Below are 16,276 nucleotides of genomic sequence, written 5' to 3'. Positions count from 1 at the left end.
TCGCCCAGAAGTTGGCGGCAACCCCGGTACCTCCCTTAGCCCCGTTGCGTCATTCCTTGCTCGGCCTGCCTAGGTCCTGGAGCTATCACAAGACCACCAAGAGAGGGGGGCATTCGAGATCACGGCCGCCATCGTTGGATTGTACATCTTTTCCCCTCAATGACTTTCACTAGAATGAATCTACCACAGATTTTGGTATAGGGCCTAAGATTCGGCCCTTAGATCCCCCATTATCGAGTGCCCATTCGCTTTGTTGGGTCGCGGGAAGCGTGTGGATGCCCCGTGTTTACATCAACAGAACGACATAATGGATGGAGGGAAGGGGAAAGATAGTCCGATCACTGGCAGGCGTCGGTCTTCGACCTTGTCTAACCTGAGCTTCTTGAGGGATTCTTTTGACCGGAGACAGAGTGCCACGGCCACGGCCACGGGCAACAACCCAGACCTCTTACAAGCTCCAGACGCTTCAAATGGAGGGTCGATACGCCGTCGTATCTCTGTTAGCGAGAAAACACCTACACGATCATTCTACCATCGAACATTCCATGGACCATTAGGTGAGAACTAGCATTTAACAGTGAATAGGCTTACGCTGCCAACAAAAAAAAAAAAAAAAAACGAAGCTGACCCGTCATCCTTTTATTTAGACAATGCACAGTACTCCTCCCAGGGAGTCCGAGAACGAACCGCGGAACTAGAATCTTTGGCCCTATCCGATGCAGAGTCAATTAGCCACAAGTCGCTTTCTGGCTATGCCAGCGATCTATCTACGTCGACGGGGGCGCCGTACGCGAGGGACAATTGGCTTGCAGATGGGGTGTCAGATCGCCTTACCCGCTCTCGGTCTCGACCAGAGGCAATTGAAGAGAGATCCGAGCCTACTACCCCTCGAGGATCAGCATTGCCCTCTTACGTTGGCGAGTCTGCCCTGACTGCAATGCTACGATCGTCTCCTACAAATCCCTTGACCAAGTCAACCAGTGCCCCCGTACAGTCGGGGCGGAGACGAGCAATGTCCGACGATGACGACGACGACGATGACGAGGAGGGACCATTTGGTCGTCGCCCAGTTACATCTATACCCGCAAATCTAGATCCAGAGCAGGCACCCTTGATTCGGATTCAGAGTGGCTCAAAATATGGCACCACGTCCGACGAGCTCGAGGAAATTGGACCTCACAGGCCAGATATAGCAGGCTTTGGTAGATGGGTTATTTCGAATCCTCCCAAATGGGCCAAGAATATATGCCGCCCACGGACGTGGAGCAAGAAAGCCATCTACGAAAATGGCGTAGAGCTCCCAATGAGCCTCCTACCAGCTGTTTTCCTAGGCCTACTGCTCAACGTCTTAGATGCCCTCTCCTACGGCATGATCCTTTTCCCACTGGGTGAGCCGATTTTCTCCTCTATGGGCGCGGATGGAATCTCTATGTTCTACGTCAGCACCATAATCTCACAAATAGTCTATTCCTGTGGTGGCTCAGCATTCAAAGGTGGTGTTGGCGCAGAAATGATCGAGGTCGTCCCTTTTTTCCATAAAATGGCAATGCAAATCCTCGCGCGCGTGGGTGAAGATGACCCGCGAGCCGTCTATGCAACCACGATCCTCGCGTTTTCTCTAAGCGCTGTTCTCACCGGGGCCGTATTCTTTGCGATGGGAGCATGCCGACTCGGTGCCCTGATCGGGTTTTTCCCCCGCCATATCCTGATCGGCTGCATCGGTGGCGTGGGCTGGTTTCTCGTCGTTACAGGCATTGAAGTCTCCGCACGTCTATCAGGGAATCTAGAGTACAATCTTGAAACGTTACAGAAACTTTTCCAACTTGACACTATTTCCCTTTGGACGGTTCCATTACTTTTAGCCATTGGTCTCCTTGTTTTGAAGCGATACGTGCAGTCTAACTTTTTGCTCTGCGGTTATTTTTTGGCTATTGCAGCCGGTTTTTACATTGTCAAGTTTATATCTGATATATCTATGGATGCGTTGAGGGAGGGTGGATGGGTTTTTTATGCGCCTGCATCGTCACAGCCATGGTACCATTTTTATACGTTATACGGTAAGTCCCACCCAGCTACACAGTTCATTTTAACCCACAGGCGATGCTAATAGTGGTATAGATTTTTCTGCTGTTAACTGGTCCGCACTCGCGGAAACTGTCCCTGCAATGTTTGCCCTGACCTTCTTTGGGATTCTTCACGTCCCTATTAACGTTCCCGCGCTGGGGATCTCGACTGGCGAGGACCATCTCAATGTAGATCGAGAGCTAGTCTCACATGGGATATCCAATGTCTTTTCCGGGTTTGCAGGTAGTGTGCAGGTATGGTTCCATTTCCGCCTACCTACTTGGCCATGGCTAACGAACAGCATAGAACTACCTGGTGTACACAAACAGTCTCCTTTTCATAGCCAGTGGAGGCAATCACCGGCTGGCCGGAATTATGCTAGCAATTGGCACGTTTGGCATTTTGATTATCGGGCCTGGGGTTGTGGGATACATTCCGATTATGGTTGTAGGCGCTCTGATTTATATGCTTGGAATTGAGCTTATGGAGGAAGCTCTGGTTGATACGTGGGGGAAGCTGCATAGACTTGAATACTTGACGGTAAGTGCTCACCTGTTTACTTACTATAGTTCACTGGTTGGTTAACAGGATAACGTGAACCAGGTGGTAGCCATCGTCGTCACTATGGGAGCATGGGACTTTGTGACTGGCATCCTTGTGGGAATCATCCTCGCATGTGTCAACTTCGTTGCGCAAACATCTCAAAAGTCTGCCATAACCGCAACATACACTGGCCAGGTTGCACTCTCCACCGTCCGGCGGCACCCTCTGCACGCCCGTTTCCTCCGGGAAGCGGGAAAACAGACATTCGTCATCAAGCTCGCCGGCTTTCTCTTTTTCGGCACCATCGTCAGCGTCGAGAAACGGATACGCGGGCTGGTGGATGCAGAAGCATTCAGTGAACGACCCATCCGATTCTTGATACTGGACTTCTCGTATGTCAACGGATTGGACTTCTCAGCCGCCGAGGCATTTACGAGGCTGAACAGGATATTGAAGAAGAAAGGGGTGCACATGATTGTGTGTGGGCTGGATATCACAGGCGAAGTAGCCACGAGTCTGCAGAACGTCGGGCTGTTCGGGCTGGATGACAAGGTAGAGATATTCCAGGACCTGAATTCCGCGCTGGAGTACTGCGAGAACGAGTCGTTGAAGGCTATCCACGATCACAAAGAGTCACCTTCTCCATCCCCGGGTGAAGGAAACTTGCGTAAGTCGTCCCCTTTGCTAATGTATAAACTAAGGGGGTATGCTAACGAATGTTGAAGGACCGTACAACAAGGCCCACGGCCAAACCCTCGCAGCTGACGCTACAGCCATCAACTCCCCGCGCGGCTACTACCTGCACCAGCTGGCCTCCAACTTCCTCCGCGAAGAGGCAGAAGACTCCCGCTCGGGCAAGATCCTACACAAACGCCTATCCCCAGCGCAACAGCAGCAACAGCCCCTCCACCTGATGCTGCAAACGTTCCAGGGCCTAAGCACCAAACCCGCCGAGTTCTGGCTCCCCGCGTGCCCGTACTTCACCCGCGCCGAGTTCCCAGCCTCTTCCGTCCTGTACCGCGACAACGACTACCCCAGCCACTTCTACCTGCTGGAATCAGGCATGCTACGCGCGGAGTACGCCACGCAGCAGGGCAGGAGCTACTTTGAGCTCATGGTCGCAGGCCGGCCGTGTGGCGAGTTACCATTTTTCGGCGAAACAAGCCGGACTGCAACCGTCCGGGCAGAGCGGGACTGCGTGGTCTGGATGATTGGGACGAAGGAGTGGGAGGCACTACAGGTCAAGGAGCCAACGGTTGCGCTGGAGATGATGAAGGTGTGTCTGAAGCTGACGGCGGAGCGGACAGAGAGCATCACCTCGTAAGTTATTCCATACTGTAAGGCCTTATCTCGTTGCACGGGAAACGGTCTTTATTCTCCTCCTGCACGCACCATTGGACGACGGGGCAGCTCCACCCCTGTACGATCGCCGGGTTCTAACAGCTCATTTTAGATACGTATTGACAGCCACACGCTGATTGCAGCTCTCCGGAGTGGACTGCCGGCCCTCAATTGAGTTTGCACTCTCCCCATCAGTTCACTGCTATCGGCGATAGGGCAGCCAGGGGTGCTCATTTCCTCGATCCCTACCATGCTGTACATACTGTACATACACAATACATCAATATTCCGCACTCATGACTGCTCTCCCAAGCGAAGTATCAGGACTAGCGAGGAGTGACTGGCGCAGGGGCCTATCTGCGCAGGCCTATTGGAGCAGGCCTGCCAGTGACAAGGCCACAGCTACCCATGCCTAGCGCGCTGCGTGGAGAGAAAAGGGGCAGCTAACGAACTGGCGAACGACGGCTGTTTCCACTATTACGCGATAGCAGTATTTAATATGACAGCAAACGAGACTCTCCCGTGCGTCTCCACTGTCAATACGTTACATCTTACACTTGCCACTGCCTCGGCCTGTCCGTCAGTAGAGTAGAAGCAGAAGCAGGAGTAGCTATAGAAGCAGAGGTAATAAGCAGAAGATATAAGTATAGAAGTAACGAGGTATAAGTATAAGTAAGAGAAAGAGAAATAGAGACCATGTGACCTGATGCCAAGGCGGATCCACCGCAAGAGGAAAAGGAGGAGTCACGTGCTCAGGGGCTTGTCTCAATACACATACACACTATATACACTACATACACGCGGGCGATGTACCTGCGTCACTGATCTTCGATGGCGGCACTGCAGACTATGCGTGGCTGTATCTATGCCTCCGCCCTAAATATGAGTAAGATGTAAAGGGTAAAGTGTGTACGGAGTAAGATGTGTAATGATGAGGGTATCAGGTCGGTATGGCATGTATGTAACGTCACGTACATGTAACTTACATACGCTGATCATACCTATATACCGCCTACTTAACAGTGCTGTGCTAGCCCAAGTGTAGCTAGAGTGGGTAGTTTTTGTGGGTGGTGTAGTGGTGGTAATACCGTATTGTAATGACATGGAAAAGGGGGTTTAAAAGGGAGAGCGCATCACGAGATCTCGCAGCTTCTGCCCCTTATCCGGTCGCAAATATTAATCAGACCTCGCCCTTTCTCTTCCTCCTCCTCTTTTTCTTCCTCTTCTCTCTCTCTCACTTTTCTATCTTGAACTTCACTTCTCTTCTTGCGTGATACCCAGTGATACCATTTTGCTTGCTTACTTCCCCCTAATAATAACCAGCCCTCCTCCTTAACTATCTTCCCGCCGCCCGCCCTTATTTTAATTTCCTCTGCCGCCTTTTCGCTTCTTCGTGATACCCGAGATACCCCGTTTTCGAGACCTCTAGCTACTTTAATACTCCTCCCTCTCTCACACACACGCACATTTCTCACGACACGACACGATCACCATGTCTGAAGTCCAAAAACAAACCGAGGAGACGCCCGCCGTCGTCCCAGCCGCCGTCGTCCCAGAGACCACCGAGGCCCCAGCTGTCGAGGCGCCAGCCACCGAGACACCCGCCGTCGAGGAGCCCGTCAAGGCTGAGGAGACTGCCGAAGAGCCAGCCAAGGAGGAGACCAAGGAGGTCGTCCCAGCCACCGATGGCCAGCTCGGCTACAAGGCCCCTGGACTCGTCAAGTAAGTGTCTTCTATATACGATGATACAAGATGAAAGCTAATAGGAATAGGAGCTTCCGATTCGTAAAGCGATACTTCTGGTTCAGCGAAGAGGCCGTCGAGAGCAAGTCTCTCAGCTCCTACTTCCAGAACGAAAAGCTCAGCGTCGCCCACCCCAACGCCGCCTGGGCCAGCCAGACCGGCAAGGGTCTCCTCTTCTTCGCCAAGCGCGCCGAGGACAAGGCCAGCCCTGCTGGTATCATCAACCTGGTAGGTCTCCTGTTGCTCAAACGACAGGCATAGCTGAAACTGACATGGACAGAGCGACATCTCCGACGTCACCAAGGACGGCCACAACGAGTTCATCTTCAAGCTCCACGGCCAAAAGCACACCTTCCAGGCCGCCACTGCCGACGAGCGCGACAGCTGGATCGCTGCCATCGAGGCCAAGGCCGCTGAAGGAAAGGCCGCCAAGGAAGAGATCGTCGCCAGTGAAGGTTACAAGGGCGAGCTCGAGAAGTTCAGTACGTAAACACCACCGCCGTTGTGAAGTTTATTTTTTTTAGATGGGGTACTAACTTTCACACAGCCAAGGTCCCAGTCGTCGCCGCTGTTGCTGGCGCCACCAAGAAGGTGACTGACGAGACCAAGAAGGCCACCGACGACGCTACCAAGGCTGTCGAGTCCGCTGTCGAGCCAAAGGAGGAGAAGAAGGAGGACAAGAAGAGCCGCTCTCAATCCCGCAAGCGTGCCAGCATCTTCGGAAACTTCCTCGGAAAGAAGGAAGAGCAAGAGGAGAAGAAGGAAGAGCAGAAGGAAGAAGACAAGACTGAAGACAAGGAGGTCAAGAAGGACGATGCTGAGGCCGTCGCTGCTCCTATTGTTGCTACTGAGACCACTGCCGAGCCTGAGGCTACCGAGACTCCCGCTGCCGTCGAGCCAGTCACTGATGGTAAGCAAATCAATCATAATTTCTGAGTTCGTCTGACCATTGCTAACCATGGTTTCACTCTTTTAGCTCCCGCTGAAGAGCCAAAGACTGAAGAGAAGAAGGTCGAGGAGAAGAAGACCGAGACTCCCATGAAGTCCAAGCGTGCTTCTCTCTTCGGCAACTTCTTCCAGAAGTTCCCCAAGGAGGACCATGAGAAGGCCAAGAAGGAGGTCGCTGCTGAGACCCCAGCTGTCTCCAGCACTGCTCCTCAGCTCGGAGACCCAGTTGACGCCTCCACCTCTGAGCCCATCAAGCCAGAGACCGTCACCGCCCCTGCCGATGAGGCCGCCGAGAAGCCAAAGGAGGCCGAGGAGATCACCACTCCTACCTCTTCCTCCAACAAGTTCCTCTCTTTCATCAAGAAGGAGATGAAGACTGATGTACGTCTGGTCCTAATCTACTGATCCATCTGCCAATTGCTAATATACCTGCAGGACAAGAAGGCCGAGAAGTCTGAGAAGACCACCGTCCCAGAGACCGTTGAGAAGAAGGTCGATGAGGCCGTCACCAAGGCTGACGAGACCGTCACCGCTGCCGTTGACTCTGTCGCCCCTGGCCTCAAGGAGAAGCGCCGCACTTCCCTCTTCGGCACCCTAGGTGGCAAGAAGGAGAAGAAGGCCGAAGTCGAGGGTGAGACCTCTGAAGGCGAGACCAAGAAGTCCGGCAGCCTCGCTCAGCTCGGCGGTATCTTCCGCAAGCCCAGCAAGGCCGTCAAGAAGGAGAAGGAGCCCGCCGTCTCCCCAACCACCGAGACTGAGCCCATCGCTGAGGAGCCATCCACCACCGAAGCCCCCGTCACCACCACCGAGGAGGCCGTCAACGGTGAGGAGTCCAAGACCACCGAGGCCCCAGCTTCTTCCGAGCCTGCTCCTGTCGCTGCCACTCAACCCGTCCCCACCGCCGCATGAAGAGCAGACGCCAGGACGAGCTCCGTTGAGATCGAAAAATGGTGGGACCAGCGGTACATGCACTGTCCTGGTTTGTCTACAGCATAACGATATCAACCGAAAAAGAAAAAACATCGAATTGTCCCGCCATCAAACAATCCCAACCACAGCCCAGCCAATTTAACGAGCATGGCAACGATTTCCCAATCCCAAAAAATTAATCCAAACCCTCAAACCCCACTCTAATATCTGTCTCCGTTTCCTATCCTTTTTTGTTCCGTTTCCTATGTTTTGCTGTTCTTGTCTAATTAATTACTGGCTCGATCCATCCAATTCGAATTCCACCGCTACTAACTATCTCGTCACTCCTTCCGGAATTTCACTTCACGGTACAGTGATGCGTCGTTGTGTTTGTGGGAATTTTAATAAAAATAAAAAAAGACGAGGTGGACGTGAATGATACCCATACCCGATCCCGATACCCCGATACCCAAATCATACCGTTTTGTTTTTTTGTTTTGTTAATTAATTACTTTAGTTCCATTGCATAATTCTTCTTCTGTTCATCTTCTTTTCTCTTGATGTAAGTTGTGACTTTGATGCCTCTGATTCGTATTTCGTACTCAAGTTGTGATCGATATATGCGTTTGGAACGAACACAGTCGTTTACGCATCCCTCCATCCATCCCATTCTACCCCGTTCGTTCGCTAGCTGGGCTCCTTGGGCTTTGGAATGCATATATATTCTCTCTATTCAGTGTAATGTTTGTCAACGACTAGCTCAAATTGCATCCACATTCATGCATACTCATACCCCCTAAATTATCTAACCTCCCTCTAAATCCTACTAATTACTCGTCCCGTCATTAACTCGTAGAAATCCGGATATCTCGCTACAAGATTACACTCCGTATTATCCGTTTGGCCCCTGCTTATAGCCAGCCCGTTAAGAGAGGTACTTCATCTAAGTAGCCTTTCCGGAATTGCCTGTATAGATACGCCTGCAGAATGAATGACGCAAGCCCATGCCTAGAAAACGGCATCTAGGCTCTGGGTTCCCCGGACATCCTTGCCGCCGTATTTGCATCAGATCATGCCACAATTACCTGTCCGGCTGCCTGTCTATATTGTGGGCGTGCTGGATGCAGCTCATTCATTGGCAAATACAGTTACCTGTATCTGTTCATGCATACTTATCGTAAGAAAAACGGTTGTGAAACGAGCTGTATATACGGGTTGATTGAGACCAAGCATGTAGGCGGGAGAAGGAAACTGTATTGAGTAATAGCGTGTTTAAACCGGTTAATATGTTATTTATGGAAAAGTGACGACAAGAATATAGATCAAGTAGCTACTCCTTCGATAAATATCAACTAGGTCAGATCATGGGTATGAGAAATAAGAGAGAAAGGGAAACAAAAGCAAATCCGCGACAGAAATAGGAAATATAACTGTAATGCAACCGGGACAGTGGTTGGTTTAACGACAAGCAGGCCTCTTTAAAATCGTGCTTTAGTATGTCTGGGAAGGGTTCTACAACGACAATGAAAGAGATCTCTTGTCTGTATCGCGGTCTTTATACAAGTGATCTAGCTGATCTATTGGGTGGTTAAAAAACACGCGCGTCCGTTTATATCCCGGAAAGCAAGGTAAGGAAGTAAGTAGCGGGCGATTTCACTTATGTGCTTCGAGAGCATGTTGGATGGCTGTAATACGTCAGTATATGCTTTCGATCTAGCCATGGGATGAACGTATAACTCACCATCACAAGATGTCTTTGCATCTCCAAACAACATCTTGGTACCGGGCATGTAGAACATTGGGTTAGGCACGTCGGCTATAGGGAAGTCAGTAAACAGTAACTCTATCGATATCGTCAGATAGACAGCCACGTACCGTATCCGCTAGACATGCCACGCTTCATGACAATGACCTCCTTACTCTTCCAGGCATGAAGAACAGGCATTCCCGCAATAGACGAGTTAGGCTCGAGAGCAATGGGATTGACGGTATCGTTGGCTCCAATGACAAGCGTGACATCGGTGTCGCTGAAGTCGTCATTGATCTCGTCCATCTCGAGCACGACTAGAATCACGAATTAGCACAGACTCACCATCTACTTATGTAGAATCTGGAGAATATGGCGGTACTTACTATCATATGGAACGGAAGCCTCTGCAAGCAAGACGTTACATTGTCCCGGCATACGGCCTGCAACAGGATGAATGGCGAATCGCACCTTGACACCCTTAGCGCGCAGCATGCGTGTGATTTCTGAAATGGCATATTGAGCTTTCGCCACAGCCATACCATATCCAACGACCTATTAAAAGTTAACATTAGTTCGAGCTATTCTTTAACTTGGCTAACGATGCCATCGGTCAGGGTCAACATACGATAATGACGCTTTCTGCATTCGCGAGGGTGTCTGCCGTCTCTTCAATGGAGGTCTTCGTAATCTTTCCTTCAATCTGGTGGTCTGATTGGGCTTGGTTGGGGGATGATATCCCACCGAATAACACGTTGGTTAGGGATCGGTTCATCGCAACACACTAGATAAGTAAGTCAGATTATTATATAGCTTTGGAATACGTGAGCACAGCGGAACAAACCATGATATACGAAAGGATAGAACCGCTGATACCAATCAGTGATCCAACCGTGGTAAGGAGCGGGTTATTAAGCATGAATCCTTCCGCCACGAGAGCGAAGCCAGAATACGCGTTTAGAACCGTTATCACGACAGCTATATTATATGTTAGCGTGGTTTCCCCGGTAGAGACGAGGAAAGAAGGACATACGCATATCAGCACCTCCAATGGCGGCGGTGGTGGTAAACCCCTTGACGAAACTGAGAATGGTACTAGCCGATAAACAAACAGCAGCCACCAATGGAGCGCCGGGGGCCATCGTTATGAACCCTCCCATAAGCGCCATGTTGGTTCCCAGTAGGGAAGAGTTTAGAACATGTCGACCCCTGAAAGCTAGTGGTTTAGAGGACATTTTGCCTGATAGTTTCAGGAATGCTACAATGGAGCCAGTGAATGTGATGCCACCTATTCAATTGATCGGTTAGATATTCCTAGATCTGGTGACCAAGACAAGGTGAAGAAAGGATGCTTTACCTATGACCACGCCTGAATAAGCGGTGACGAGGTGTAGAGTTGTAACGGCGTCAATATCAGCGAGCACGCTTCCGATGCTAGTGAGGACTGCAGCTAAACCAACGACGGAATGCAGTGCTGCTACCATCTGCGGCAGCTCGGTTGGAGTAATGCGACGACCAATCATGGCACCTACATGGTGTCATCGTTAACAGGGCCCCTGAGACTCAGGGTTAAGTAGGGGATGAACTAACCTGCCAAACCTCCAATTCCAGCCAGTCCGACAAACTGGGCAAGTACTTCAGGGGGGAAGCCAACAGCAACCAGCGAGGCCAGTATACCTGTTGACACACCTAGTATACCAAGTGAATTGCCTGCGCGTGCAGTAGCTTGGGATGCAAGGCCGGAGAGAGAACCTATCTAGTTAGCGGAAGCCAGGTGCATCGTGATTAGGGAATATTGGACGTACTGATGCAAAGAATGCTGCTGACAAGATACCCGGCTTGGATGAGACCGGCCATTCCAGTGCTGACAGCCGCGATATATCCACCTCCAAACAGAAGACCAGGAACAGCGTATAGCCATGGATATTCTGGTGGATCGGTAGGGCCTGTACGCCATTAGTATGGGGTATATAAACTGATAAGGAAAGAATAGAATGGACATACGCTTGAACATGTCTAGCATGCGTTTGGTGATGACGAAGCCACCAGATACATTGACGAAAGCGAGTAGGACCGACAACGCTCCAAGGGCTTGGGGTATAGTTTCGGGGAAATATCCACCGCCCATAACGAATAGGCCACCAATTCCAACCATTCCTATACAACACTATGAGCCAACCATCTATATAAGAGTAGGAGAAGGAGTTGTACGTACCTGAAATGGCGTTGGTGACACTCATCAGCGGAGAGTGTAAGGCCGGAGTGACACCCCATACAACTCGATATCCAATCAACCCAGCCAACCCGGCAGTGAAGACGTTACTCATAAACAAGGGACCGGTGAATTTACCTAGGATGAGCGCTGTGCCCATCCCGCCGGTAACTGTAGCGACCTCTCTCGACACCTTCTGGAAGGGCGTGAGCTCTAGTTTTGCAGTTTCAGCAGAGACAGCAGCGTCGTCTGTCTTGGTCGTGGCCGGTTGTGGAGGCGGAGCAGGTCTTGGTGCAGGCGGTAAGATGACACCCGCATGGGTGACGATGGATCCACGAACTACTTCATCTTCTAGGTCGATACCATACTGTTTTTCCACCGGTGCCATGGAAAGCAGGAACTTGGTGATATTATTCGAGTACAATGTTGACGACTGCGTGGGTAGACGTGATGGCAGATCCGTATAGCCTATGATAGTAACGCCATTGGGGCTCACGACAAGTTCACCGGGTTTAGTCAAGGTGCAGTTGCCTCCTGCCTCTGCCGCTAGATCTACGACGACAGAACCGGGTCTCATGGCCATCACCATCTCTTCCGTAATCAGCTTTGGGGCAGGTTTTCCAGGAATCAGGGCGGTGGTGACTATGATGTCGACCTCGCGACTCTGCTGGAGAAACAGCTTCATCTCGGCTTCGATGAATTCCTTGGACATCTCCTTTGCGTAGCCACCTGCTCCAGAACCGTCTTCGTGGAAGTCGACCTCGACGAATTCAGCGCCGAGAGATTGGACTTGTTCGCGGACGGCGGGACGGGTGTCGAATCCGCGTACTATGGCGCCCATACGACGTGCCTATCTTGTGAGTATATACATACTTAGATCGACACTGGGTAGCTTACTGCTGAGATTGCGCTGAGACCAGCAACGCCAGCTCCGATAACGAGTACTTTGCCGGGTGGAATCTATTATGGTATTAACTAGGGTTGAGATGGGAGAATATACGAAGACAGACCTTGCTGTTCCATGTTAGCATTCATACAGTCTCTGTCACTCTCTGATATGAAGCGTACTCACCCAGCAGCCGTAACCTGACCAGGCAGAAACCTTCCAAAATGGTTTGATGCCTCCAGTATAGCCTTGTATCCAGCAATATTCGCCATTGAACTGCGATAGTTAGCGTATACATACAGCATCGAGTACAAGAGCCTACCTGAGAGCATCGAAGACCTGGGCCCTAGAGATGCGAGGCACCATATCCATGGCAAAGGAAGTAACCCCCTTCTTAGCCAGTGCATCGACCACCTCCTTATTCAAGGCCGGATAGAGGAAGGATATCGCCGTTGCTCCATCCTTCAGCAAGCCAACCTCACCGCCGTTGCCATTGACGCTGGGAGCCCTGACTTTGAGCACGATATCACTCGCCCACGCATCACGACGGTCAACCAGGCTCGCTCCGGCATCCGTATACGCCTTATCCGTGAACTGGGACTCCGCACCAGCTCCACGCTCAACTAGCACACGCCCGAACCCTTTCTTCAGCAGCAACGCGGCATTGGCGGGCGAGAGGGAGACCCGGCGTTCTGACGGGTATGACTCGAGCGGCACACCGACGGTGAGGGAGGAGTACGGGGTCGTCTTGATCTGGCTGCCCTGCTGCTGCTGCTGCTGCTGTTCATAGTACCTGGCTGAGCAGGAGAAGAGGCGGACATGGTGGTGCCCGTAGCTGACCAGGGCCCGCCGCAAGGGCGAGGGGACGTTCATGGTCGCGTGTCTACCTATCTAGTAGCTGGAGACGCACGACGGGTATCATGCCAGGCGCTGACAGTGTATGTTCAGAGATAGGCTTGATATAGCCTGAGGTAGAGGATATATGTAAAGAGCGTGAGGGGTTGCGGCCTCCATCCGAGACCTTTTCGATGCTTTCCCTTTGCTTTGTATCTCATCTTATCTCATCTTATCAGGGTTCCCCCCACGGAGCATCAGGTCCCGTTGATTAGGTAAGGGCTTATGTTATATATCTTATATAAGCGAACTATTTTAAGGGTGGAGCCTAGAATGGGCTTGGCATGGCTTGGCATAGGTTCCTGTCGGGAACGCGGCACATGACTTCATCCGACCTCGGAGTATATACATAGACAGACATATAGATATAGACATTGACATAGATATAGATATAGATGTAGATATAGACATAGTAGTAAAGGTATTGTAGATGGACTGGATTATAGACACGAGTCTGGTGTACTGTATGAGCGCTGCGGCGAGGGATGCTGCCTGGCTCGTGTTCCCAGGCTGAACCGACGCTGAGCCGCATCTCGTTCTCTGCGGGTTCCTCGCGCACGCCATAGGTCTCACCTTCTTCCTGCCTTTTTCTCGTCACCTCGCCCTTCTCTCTCGCTGATATCTGGTCATCCACGTCTCCCGCGTCCTCCCCTTCCTCTCCATCTTCTCTCGTGTCTCTCCGACTCTTCCTCGTCGCGCTGCTTTGACCTCTCTTGCTGACTAAAGATAAGCGGGTTTTCTGCCATTGACCAATCACGGGACCGGAAGGCGGTGACTCACACGTATAGACCCACGATATGCCGCTTTAGGACTAGCGAGGAGTCGGGTCGCTCGATAGGGAAGGCGGTGGCCTTTACTGCCGCGCCCGCCCGCCCTTTTCGTCTTTTTTTATATATCGCAACCTCGCTTCTTCTCTCTTCCTCCATCTTCACTTCCACACATCCCCATACACATACACACAAGAGACACAAAACACGCGATATCAAGTACAGATATCACTGAACAAGCCCCCAGACGTAACCATACGCGCCTACACTGAACTCGATCTTCTCTCAGACCTGCAAGATGGCCTTCTAGACGCTGGCTCAAGCTCGCCCGGTCTCTCTTCTCAAGAGACATCCAAGTTGGATTCCCACGCCTATACCCTTTTCGCTTCCTCAACCGCCCCTTCAGAGCCTCCTAACGGACCTCTGAACGCATCTCCCGATTTGTCTCGTGCAAACGCCGCGTTCTCAACAACCTTCACCATTCCCCAGTTCGACTCCACGTCGTTCACCACGGATAACCAACGCCCATCATGGCCTACCCAACCCCAGCCCTCTCAGCCTCCGGCTTCAAACAATCACCAGTCAAGCTACAACGACAGCGGCAATATCCTCTCGCCAGACTTCCTGCTCTTTCCGACAGATCCGCAGCCTCCCCAGACAGCACAGCCCAAGAGTTGGCCTGCGAGAGAAGCCTACTTGAACTCGACTTTGACTACCCATAGATCGCGCGCCGCGACTGCTGCCTTGCCTAGACGTCTTGTGAACAGCAACAATCAGGCAGCCACTTATTCGCCTATCGCACATTCTCGTGTTCGTTCTATTGCACATTCTCCTCGCCCACCAGTGCCGTTGTTCTCGAATCAGCAGTATCCGTCTCAGACTCGTCCGCAGCAGCGTCCTCGCGTTATGTCGACCCCAAATATGTCGGGGGGTATGTCTATCACTGCTGCTTCTCGTCGTATGAACACTGCTAACCGCCTTCCAGATGTTGGTGACCTCCTTGACTTCACCTCCTTTGATATGACCAACGAAGAAATCATCAACATGGAAATGCAATCCTACACTCCCAACCTCAGGGAGGCGCCAAAGACAGTTTCTCCCCAGGAACTGATGTTGGATGCCTCCTGCCCACCTTCCACCTCCTTCACCGACCTAAGCACGCCCTCCTTCGAGTCTCCTGGAACCTTCAGCCATGATACATCCCCTCTCTTCGAGAACTTGGACGATAACCTGCCAGGCCACGAGGGATGGACTTCACTCTTCCCTGGTGACGCAATGCATCTCCCGGAAGAAGTCGTCGAAACTCCAGCCTTTGTCGCAACTCAACCCACACCTCTGCCCAAACAACAAGTCTTTGCTTCGCCTGCCACCCGTGCCGAAAACTTTCCAAAAGAATCACCTCGTCTCAACGCTCGTCCGGTTTCGTCCCGTCACTCATCTGTGTCTGGAGTCTCCAAGCGAGTTCGCGAGAAAGCCGCCCTGCCACCAATCACTGTCGATCCAACTGATCCCGTTGCAGTCAAGAGGGCCAGAAATACTGAGGCAGCCAGAAAGTCCAGAGCACGAAAAGTAGAGATGCAAGAGTCGCTTGAACGCCGAATTGCAGAGTTGGAGAGCGAGTTGGAGCGAGCCAAGGCGGAAACCGAGCACTGGAAGGGTGTTGCTGGTGCTAGCTGATCGCTTGGGAAGCGTATTGTTTGCTTGATATTGCTATTTCCTCTTCACGGTTACCCTCGTGGGCCTCCGAACTGATGTCGAGGCTCATCGGGTAACCATACCTTGCACAGTTGGTGGTTTGTTATGTTATGATGATGTCCGGTTACCCGGCGAGTCCCAACGAGGTCTTACACGGAACCCGAGACTCGTCGGGTAGCCCACCCCCGTTTGCCTCGCCCAGCCGGCGTTGTAGAAAAGTTCCAGTCCATGTTTTATTACCTTTACCCCAGTGTCCCTTCTCGCTTTTCTGCACTGCGCCGCGCTGCGATAATCACTACTTACTGCTTTTGTGTTCTCTCTTTCTCAACTTACTCTTTTCCTTGCCGTCTGATGTCTCCTCTTTTTCTCTATTCACTCCTACCTTCACCTTGTTGGTATGTGTCGTGTTGGGATTGACTCGTGGCCTTTTCCATTACTCCCTTTTGCTTCTTTTTCTTTTCTTGATGGACACCAGCCCTAATACCCTGCTTCTTCTTGTTTCTTCTATATCTTTAACCTGTTGTCCA

General features: G+C 51.5%; 3 protein-coding genes across 3 annotated transcripts; all 3 read left to right on the top strand.

The window, feature by feature from the left end:
• Positions 1-307: 307 nt before the first annotated feature.
• Positions 308-3,931, top strand: GIQ15_05583 (sulfate transporter; the record flags this gene model as incomplete). The annotated part of the gene is made up of 6 exons (XM_033553000.1): positions 308-557; positions 648-2,057; positions 2,119-2,318; positions 2,371-2,604; positions 2,653-3,274; positions 3,333-3,931. The coding sequence occupies 6 exons, from the start codon at positions 308-310 to the stop codon at positions 3,929-3,931; spliced, it is 3,315 nt and encodes a 1,104-aa protein (XP_033404144.1).
• Positions 3,932-5,440: 1,509 nt separating this feature from the next.
• On the top strand, positions 5,441-7,548 carry GIQ15_05582 (uncharacterized protein; the record flags this gene model as incomplete). The annotated part of the gene is made up of 6 exons (XM_033552999.1): positions 5,441-5,670; positions 5,721-5,919; positions 5,972-6,173; positions 6,239-6,601; positions 6,668-7,020; positions 7,075-7,548. 6 exons carry the CDS (start codon positions 5,441-5,443, stop codon positions 7,546-7,548), a joined length of 1,821 nt encoding a protein of 606 aa, XP_033404143.1.
• Positions 7,549-13,607: 6,059 nt separating this feature from the next.
• GIQ15_05581 (bZIP transcription factor CpcA) lies at positions 13,608-15,731 on the top strand (the record flags this gene model as incomplete). Its single annotated transcript, XM_033552998.1, has 3 exons — positions 13,608-13,628; positions 14,103-14,985; positions 15,040-15,731. 3 exons carry the CDS (start codon positions 13,608-13,610, stop codon positions 15,729-15,731), a joined length of 1,596 nt encoding a protein of 531 aa, XP_033404142.1.
• Between the last annotated feature and the right edge of the window lie 545 nt (positions 15,732-16,276).

The sequence above is a fragment of the Arthroderma uncinatum genome (assembly GCF_011692745.1).
Source record: "Arthroderma uncinatum strain CBS 119779 chromosome Unknown scaffold4, whole genome shotgun sequence".
In the NCBI taxonomy this organism is placed as follows: Eukaryota; Fungi; Ascomycota; class Eurotiomycetes; order Onygenales; family Arthrodermataceae; genus Arthroderma; species Arthroderma uncinatum.
Note: the sequence above shows the minus strand (reverse complement) of the source record. Positions and strands in the feature narration are given on the sequence as shown.